General features: G+C 33.2%; 1 protein-coding gene across 1 annotated transcript; it reads right to left on the bottom strand.

The window, feature by feature from the left end:
- Window positions 1–1440: 1440 nt before the first annotated feature.
- LOC138323458 (ADP-ribosylation factor-like protein 16) lies at window positions 1441–10173 on the bottom strand. The gene is made up of 5 exons (XM_069268086.1): window positions 9923–10173; window positions 8313–8365; window positions 7767–7895; window positions 7417–7532; window positions 1441–5769 (listed from the first exon to the last, which is right to left on the bottom strand). The coding sequence occupies exons 1-5, from the start codon at window positions 9987–9989 to the stop codon at window positions 5595–5597; spliced, it is 540 nt and encodes a 179-aa protein (XP_069124187.1). The 5' UTR covers window positions 9990–10173; the 3' UTR covers window positions 1441–5594.
- Window positions 10174–10204: the final 31 nt, after the last annotated feature.

Raw genomic sequence — 10204 nt, 5'->3', positions numbered from 1 at the left:
GTGTCTCTTTTTTTGTTGTTAGTTCTATCAAAAACGTAGACCTTATTCCAAATCAATGCCCTGCATGCATGTTAAGATAGTTGATAAGGTAGTTGAGATGGCGTAGCTCTGAACGATGGACAGAAGATTTCTGACAGATACCCGGGTAAACGTGCCAGGAACTGAGTGGAGGCAGGATATGTTTATTCTTTCTAACATGTCACCAGAAGGAACACTAACAATAGTGGTTATGATTCACATTATTTATTCAAGAATATCACAGAATTAACTCATTTCCAGTCAGTATATTTAACAGAAATCTGAACACAATCTCACAGAATGTTAATGGCATCAAGGTCAGTATGACAACAAATTAAAAATACACATCTACAATCACACATCTACTATACATACAACATTTATATCCACCTAATGCACAACTATTTTGGCAAGTGTTTGGCAAAGTACTTTTCAACACAAGCAATTATGACAACTGATTATTGTAACTTATCAATAGAATCTATCGACAGGATAACAGAAATTTAACTTGAGAATGGAATGTTAAATTAACAAGACTTATACCTCTTCTTTTCAGACGAAAAAATTGTTTAGGTATTATAACAAAGCATGTGAATCAACTGACACAAATCTTCATTTGCGACCTGTATCAAATTATCATTTACAGTCGGAGAGCTAGACCAGGAAACTACCGTATTTTTGCGCGTATAGTGCGCACTTTTTTTCATAATTTATCAAGTGAAAAGTTGGGGGTGCGCACTATACGCAGGTACAAGGCATGGCCAGGTCCTGGGTTATGATCACCGACCGCAGGTCCGAGCTATGCAGTAACATTTTGTACACGTTGTCGTGAAATAATTATGATTAAATAACTTGGATCTTTAAGTCAATGGTCAATGCATATATTCAATATAAAAGAAAAACAGCTCTTGAAATTTTTATCTTTAATTCCTTGAAAGTCCGTTTTGAGAGCACGTGTGTTCAAGACCGGATTCATGTTACGATCGTGAATCTTCAGTAAGGTATCTCCAAATCTAAATGGCTAAATAAATATAGCCTGGAGCTTGAAACGATGTATAAGTGTGTAATTAATTCGTCACATTAACCAGGAAACTAATAATAGATATCAGATAATAGAACTGTAAATGAACTAGACAGATTCAATTGTCTGCGACAAGCTTAGAATAGCTCAATTAGTAGAGCTGTTAACTAATTGTATAATCTCCAGTTTCAACCCCAGTAAGTCCATTTTCTGCTCTCGCTTTTTTATGACTGAAGTGATCATGAGGTGAATGGGTCATAAAAAGTAGCTAAGAAAGCATAGACATAACTTAGTTAGGGGAATAGTGAAGCAAAATCACTAGTGACCCAATGACCATAAAGGTATATTTACCCCAGGGTCAATATGCCATGACTAAAAATACCATGCTACACCGGTAGCTCAAATGGTAAAGCTTTCATTTAGAATTCTGAGGACACAGTCAATTTCCAATAAAATATGATTGGATGGAGTTTCTACTGTTTAGTTGCTTATTTCCGTGGGAAGAAAATTTCTCAATTTATTACAACTTATGAATGCCTTCTCCCAGTATATATAAATAGATACATAAGTATTTACACATGAAATAGCATTAACAATACTAATTAAAACTTATCATTCTTAAGTGGTAACTTGTGGCTTTTCCCTTGTTATTTTATTTTCAACAATTAATATCAGTGAATATGTTTTTAAAAAATCACTAATTCACAGGAAGAAATATTTGTGCATTTGTCAATTTCTAACAGTAATAAAATTATAAAGATTATCTTACTTACCATTCATTCCATTTTATTAGTTGGTATTTTATTTCACAGAAACTAAATTTACCACAAATACATAGCGAGATTTAACCTCCCATGAATAAAAGCAACTACACAATACTTGGACAATTACATCAATGGACAAAATGCACTTGAACAACATGGCATGCTGTAAGGAGATATTACTGCATCTTGATATCACCACATCAAAAGTACAAAATTAAACTATACATAATATATATCTACATCTCTATGTATTATGCAATAAAAAAGTGAAACATTCAGAGTGATAATCTTCTCATTAAAAAAATAATCCTTTTGTATCATATTTGATATGTGTTATCTATCTAAAGTTACATTTGTATGCACCCATTATCATATGAAGCTGAAGTTGATGGAAAACAGAACAAACCTAAAGGTTATGCATAAAAACATGTTGGACTATACTCCACTCTCGGAAACCCAAGCTCCCATCAGACTGCAACGTAGTGTAGGCTGAGTACGTAGGTAACCAGTGATGGCTATACTAATGAAATATGAAAACTAGGATCTCAAAACATATTCAGAGTAATAGCCTAGAGAAACTTGGAAATCATAGAATGATATTGAGGATGCCTGATGGTAGACTACAAGTAAATAACTACCCTCTCTCTCCAATACAGATTACTATCTCTACATTTTATCAACCAATTTATATTTGCGACAACTGAACTTCATGTTTTCATGTGTCAAGACTTTTTTTATAGTGATTTGATTGCATGACACACAGTTGAGAAGCTTGTATTTGACTTGTAGTTGACACGTGTAAACAGCAATATATTTTCTTAAATTCTAATTGCCATCACAATTTAAAATGTAAGTAGGTTTGCATTACTTCTTATACTGTACAGAACATATAATAAACGAAAGTGGTTAGGAAACAATGACTGGCCTCAATTGGTGTTCTACATTTACTCTATCTAGTACATAATACTGTATAACAGTGATTGTTACTGCTTAATCAACAGTTGTGGTACATACATTATATATACCAGTGAGAATCTGTTTTTTATTTGGAACCAATATCTCACATATAGCTAATTATGCAACTAAATATTATAAACATATGCTTGAAATGTCCTATATCCCTCCAAGTATAAACAACAGAATCTGACATTTTCAAATTATCAATGAGAAAAAGATATATAATACTCCCTATAGGCAAATATTTGATATAACATTCTTATGACAGAACGTCCAACTCCTATAAAGCTATACTACACTACAGTCCTGTAAAACTGTTCTGATGATACAATACATTTCGTATATATTCATTATGCTAATTTTATGAACTGTATTTTCTGATGAAAACGAAAAAAGGTTTTTCGTACACTTGTTCCAAATACTGTGTAGTTGGTTATTTTTTCCGATCAGTTTTTTTTTTGCAATTTTAACTACACGTAATTAAACTGAGACAGTTGAATTTTAGCAGTTTTGTTTATTGAATCCAACAATTACTCCAAATTTTGTGGATCAATTTCTTGCTATCATATATATAGTAAAATGTCAAAAAAAATCATGAAAATTTCATCCCACAAAAACAACTGGCTGTAATACAGTAAAAGAAACATCTATAATATAGACCTTGGGGAATCGTGCAATTTCCATGACGTCAAATCAAAGATGAATGCAAGTATCATAGACTTACATTAATCAAATACTGTTATCAAATAGTTAAACACACACACACACATTTATATAATATTATTATCAAAATTAAGTGGCATGTACAACATGTATATGGATATACACAGCTTACTAGGTACTTTTACATACAAAACATACAAAAATATCATTACAACTCGGGAACTGACATTTAGTAGGCTACATTTATTCTAGATGTACATCACCTATCTGTTCTTCATTTTTCATGCTCTCTGAATTTCAAAATGGCTGAGTTATATTGTTTAAGGTTATTTTAACTTACCATGTTTGACCCAATTAGCACCCTCCTCCTTTTGAGGCCTCATTTCAATTGCCTGGGCATCAATAAAGACCAAAACTATCAAAACTTTGTATGTTTACAATACTTTCGCCTTATTAAGCACATTTTCATTTTTTAGATGCCCTGAGCGCATATTGGGTCAAATACGGTATATAAATCTTTTGATATACTTTACACACCCAAAAAGGGTCCTTTACATACCAGCATACCATAATATGACATATGTAACATATAACATTATGATATTCACTATTATTTAATAATTGTTTCCCAATTACATATCAGGGCTCAATAATTATTCTGATAGTAGATGTTTACATATAGCTATAAATCAGCTAGGTTCATTAATTATTCTGATAGTAGATGTTTACATATAGCTACAAATCATCAAGGTTCATTAATTATTCTGATAGTAGACGTTTGCCTATAAATTATCAAGGAACTTGTGTTAGGAAGGTGAACGTAAGAATTACTAATGGTGTGCCCATTTGAACAGCTTTCCTCCATGCATAGTATTGACCAAATAGCTTCACCATAGTTATCTTATTCCTTGACCAACACAAATGAACTAGTTCTCATAACATAAGAGCTAGGCCATTGATAAGGTGATTCATATATCACAGTGATAAATATTGATGAGAATATGACAGTGGAAAATGTAATGAAGTTATAGGTTTTATGATTTTTCAGTCTAATAGGAGTAAACACTGTACATGATATCAGGTCCAACTGAAAGGTACGTAACTGACAAAAAGGCCCAATGAAGATGAAGAATGTCACATATGAATTTTTACTGATTGTATGAAAATGTTACATACTCCATACTTTCAAACCCGAAAAAAAATGTTTAAAAGTAAAAGAAAATCCCACATATAACCCTTAGTTGTGACATTAAAAATCTACTAATATTAAAATGGACATCTGAAACTATCAGAAGGCAGGTATTAATTATCAATGACATATCAATCAGTGGAATGAACACAATGGAATTGCATGCAATCAAAACATTTAAATAATGCACTGTACATTTTTATGAACTTTTCAATCTTTTGATTATACAATGTAACAATACCATAAAGACAAAAATCCTGAGAAATAACCATACATCTATAGGTCAGGGAGATTCTTTTTTCATTAAATTAGAAACAATCTACATCATGATGTGCCTGCAATGTATATACCGTACATGTGCAGTACTAGAACATACTACTAGAAATTACTACTTTTTTTTGCTTCACTGATATGTAAAGATATTCACAATAAATATTGAGAAAGTGTAGTAATTTTTTTATGGGAAGGAAGTTTTATTCAGTCCCAAATGCACAGAAAAAAATCACTGTACATTTGACACATATAACATTACAAGTATTTTATGTTTGTCACTAAAACATTAGAACTAACTTGTCGAGCATAGATAATTGATATATGTTTACCTTGATGTTGGTTTGATATCATGGTACTAAATTTTAAATGGACCAGAGTTTGATACAAAAATTGTGTTGTAAAAAACTAAACTTTGTTATCATAACTATAACACAAAAGGTGAGATCTGGTGCATTATTAAGAACATATGTAGACTCTCTAATGGTGTGTTTGACAGTTTTGTCTCCATCTTTACCCCATTTTAGCTACAGGTAAAATATCTTACCTATCAATCTAAAACAGCTTATTACTTAAATTAAAATATCTTATCAATTAATAAAATATATCATCAATTAATCAAAACATCTCATCAATTAATCTTAATCATGTTATCAATAAATCTAAATCATCCTATAAATTAATCTCTATCTCCTCTAGTCTCTCTCCTACATCAGCTAGAATCACCAATGACATTGTGTGCAAGCCAATCCAGCACCTCGCCAAGTCCCTGCCCTGTGTAGGCACTCACCTCGAGCACATTAACCTTCAGCTTTGTATGTTTTAGAATATCGTCCAGACGGAACAGTGATTCAAACTCAAATCTACTCATACATGTTGGCAGATCGCTGAAATTAAAATCCATCAATATTAGGTCTTACAGGTAGGATCTCAAACATTTGATTATCATAACAAGATAAAACAGTAACAGGAACTGGGGTTGTAAGCTGCTATTACGATTAGATTTTTCTGAAAAATTTTGCAAAATGTAATATTTATACAAATATTAATGAATATTGATACAAAATATCGAACCTACTATCACTTCGTCATAGAAACATCCTTTTTTGGGGATGTGGCGCAGTGGTAGAAGGCGCAGGTATGTTTGGCCAGGCGATTGGGTGCCTTAGATCGTGAGTTCGAGGCCCGGATAGGACACAAGTCAATAAATTGTCGTGCTTTGTTAAATTTTGTTTCTTTGATATTTAATATTTGCTAAACACAATGTATCATATTCACTATGTGTTGTTGATCCAAAGATTTAATTTGACAATTTCCACAGTGATCATGTCAGCATATCGAACCGACTATCACTTCGTCACAGAAACATCCGTTTTTGGGGATGTGGATGTGGCGCAGTGGTAGAAGGCGCAGGTATGTTTGGCTAGGCGATTCGGTGCCGTAGACCGTGAGGTCGAGGCCCGGATAGTCAATAAATTGTTATGCTTTGTTAAATTGTGTTTCTTTGTAATTGATACAAAATATAAATTCATAAATTATGAGAGAATGAAATAAGACTGTTGCATATGTATCTGTATTTGCTGATTACTGAATAAAAATATATTTAGAAAGAAAAAAAAACTTTTTCTGAAAATGTTCCATTTATAGGATATTTGGATTGATTTTGTTGTATGTCCTTTTAACAGCCACGGTAATTTAATAATGTGCGAGGTTTCGGAACAAAGTCTGAGTACCAAGAGAAGAACCATCGTCCGTTGATCTATGATCAGTATAGCAAATGATTGATTGCTTAATGAGTTCTATAACTTAGGGTAAGCAAATAATTTCCGATGGCCCGGATGAAAGCATGCGAGGGGTCTTAAAGTGGGAGGAAACTGCAGTGTCAGTAAAAACCCATGTGATCAGGCAGTTGACCCATGAACTTTTCATGTCTGCTGAGGACCGAACCCCGGCAAGCTAGGTGAAAGGTGAGTGGTTTAACCACTACACTTAACTATATTGCTTTAGGAACAAAGTAAGCTTTGGGCTTAATTTACAACAAACATAAAAATCATTCAAACTGAATAAAGCTATTAAGGAAAATTACACTGACAAGCATGAGGGCTAAGTAAAGCGGTCATAATGACTAGCCCAAGACTGAAATATTACCTCCACAACTACCGAGGGGAGTTAATTAAGTGAAGACTTACCAGCCTTAATATCCCGAAACAGTCTAATCATAAATTTAGACTTATCCAATCACAGTTGACGTTACAAAAAGTTACCTAATTTTTTATAAGCTAAGCAGAAAGTTAAGTCTAAGACTGCTTTATGATCCTATGGCCTGGTTGTTTAATTTATTTATTTTTTTTTTAAAACATGTTCTCTACAACACATGACTATATTCTCTCTTTTTATATAACTCTATAACCTGGGGGGGTCATATCGTGAATGATTGGTTATAGCAAGATAGATTTAGGTGTCTGGAGAAATGTTAAGGGGAGTGCCAGGGCCAAAGAAAATATAGCTAGCATTAAATAATACTTCATACTTACGTCTTGTTAAGTAATATAAGGACTCTCTCAGTAGCGAGTGACTGGTCAGTAAGTGTGGTTAGAAGCAGAATACATCCTGCAGCTACTTGTAGCCGGTTAGACATGTCCACCATAAACTGAAAATCAAAATTAAGAATCAAACCAAAATATCATCAAGTGTTAAATAATTTAACTTCATATTGAAAACTCAGAGGAAAGAAATAAAATAAAATAATTTAACCACATTAAGATGTAGATTAGCATCAAATTTTGAGTGTATTTTCTGCTATAATGTTAGTAGGATTTATAATTAGGGAAGTCCAGAGCTTAATGTACTGGGCTCAAGTAATTTCATATATTAAAATACCTACCATTAGGGTGGAACAATTCTTTAAATATGATGACCAAATTGACCAAATTGGACTCATGGCCCCGCCCAATTCCCTTATGACCACTTCCTGTTTCTTGTTGACCATCACATTCACCAGAATAGTACCAACCTTCAAACAATATCACCAATATCATTAACTACATCTACACCAAATATCATCATATCAGGAAAATGTAAATATAACTAAACATCAATAGAGTATAAAATAGAACATTGCATCTATAATATTGTTCCAGAATTTCAAGCAGAAAATTAATATTGCATGAAAGTCTAAATCATTTAAAAATCAAAGAGGTGTTAATTATTGAACAAAATCAAATTTCCCTGAAAAGAAGTTACTCCAATTTAGTTAATAATATAACACATATGGGTACACCATGTATAATTCAGAATTATATAGTTTTAGCTTTTGTTGCGGTGGTTTTGTAATTATACAACTTGGAATTTGCAATCCAATTGTTTGGGCTAGGGAGTACACAAGTGTGAATTATCAAGGTCTGCTGTATGAATTTGCATGAAAACTTACCGTTGGTATAGTTGTTGAAGACACACCAGGCAGATCCTGATCTTTTATATTAACTAAATGTTACATCAAGGAAAAATAAAAGCAAACGACGTTGAATACTATAGTGTATCTCTACTCATGATCAGGTGATAATGAAATTAATCTAAAATTGGTTGTTCATGTGACAAAACCATGTCTTATATAATTTGCATTTAACTTCAAATGTACCAATTAAAATTTCAGTAGAAAGATCACTATAATGATGCAAGCTACATCTAAACAATCCAGCTTACTGAATCAATGGTAAAGCTATAGATATCAGGTATGGATTTAGATAAGGGCACCAGTACCAACAGTTTTATTAGTTTTACGTTCTATTAACAACCAGGGTCATGCAATGACGTGCCAACTTCGTTGGTGGAGCAAAGTAAGAGTACCTGGAGAGAAACCACCAACCAGAGATCAGTACCACGTAAATGGGATTTGAACTCCCAATCAGAGGTGGAGGGCTTATGGTAATATGTCGAGATAACATAACCACACAGCCACAGGGGCCTCAGTACCACCACCATTCCTCCCACCACCACTCTCCTCCCTCTTATAATATATCAAGCCCCCTCCCCCCCCCCCTCTCTCCCTCATAATTCAAATTCTTCTGTTCCAGGAATATTATAACCAAATACCGAAAAAGATAGGTTAGCTAAAATCAATCTATGTTATGACTATAATTACAGTTGTTTATAAAATATATCTTAATAAATGAATAAATAAGATGTTACTATCTTACGACCGATGATATAGAATATTATTTTCAGTAACATGTAATATATTCTTATAGGCCTATACATAAATGAAATGAACTGATTTTTTCCAAACAATTATTGGATGAACTACCCAAAATTGGCGAAGTCGTACTCAAAATAATTATTGAGTTCATATCCATGGTTGGCTAACCCGTACCCATCAAGTTTCTTTGGTTTTCAAATTTAATTAAAGGTAATAATGTTAATTTCTTCTGTGTATCTGATTCAATATGTCACTGGCCTAATTATTAAATGCATAATTGACTAATAGCATCTGATCGAACACGAATATATTAAGTTTTATATATATATTAAAATCACAAATGATGGGTACGAGTTTGCCAAATTCCATGGTTACCGGTTCGCCACGCTTGGGTATGAGTTTGTTTTGGTACAGGATCGCCATAATTCGGCGAAGATGAGCACAAGGAATCATGACGTCACATAACGTCAACCAATGGTGCGAAATCATAGGATTCGCATGTGCAGCACTCCAGGCCTTGAATAGACACAGAGAAATCCGAATCTTTGAGTTGATTTCATTTAGTTTATGCTAGACAATTATCACATCATACTTCTATAGTTTAAAGTGAGTTAAAGTTACTTTTATTTCTAAATTATGTCTTCTACGTGAAATAGAAAATAAAATCAACAAGTAGAGCTTCGCTCTTCCTATGCCGTGCATGATTCATATTAAAGCATCTGACTGCGCCCTTTAAGGTCTTGCCTTCAGTCATATTAATCATATAATAGGCCTCCATGTAGTTATAATAAACTTCTGTGAACAGACAAAATCGGCCTGACAGACAAAGTGAGATGATAGGATACGATATGTATTTAGTCGTCTCAGAAACAGTGTTTTCCCTGCACCCTGTGGTCCTAAAATAAGACACATCCTGTGAAGTTCTCAATTAAATGATATCTCGGCGGCGTTATCTAACAGCAGTCATCTTTCTGGTAGTTTTATATGAACAGCTTTTCATGTTGTTTTCAACCGGAATGTTTTCTTCACGACGTCAGCCGCTTACAACGTTAAAAATGATACTTGAATGTAGGTAAATAAAATACATGAATTAAATATCATTATGCTGATAGTACCAAAGAAACTAA

The sequence above is a fragment of the Argopecten irradians genome, chromosome 5 (genome assembly GCF_041381155.1).
Source record: "Argopecten irradians isolate NY chromosome 5, Ai_NY, whole genome shotgun sequence".
Taxonomy (NCBI): Eukaryota; Metazoa; Mollusca; class Bivalvia; order Pectinida; family Pectinidae; genus Argopecten; species Argopecten irradians.
Note: the sequence above shows the minus strand (reverse complement) of the source record. Positions and strands in the feature narration are given on the sequence as shown.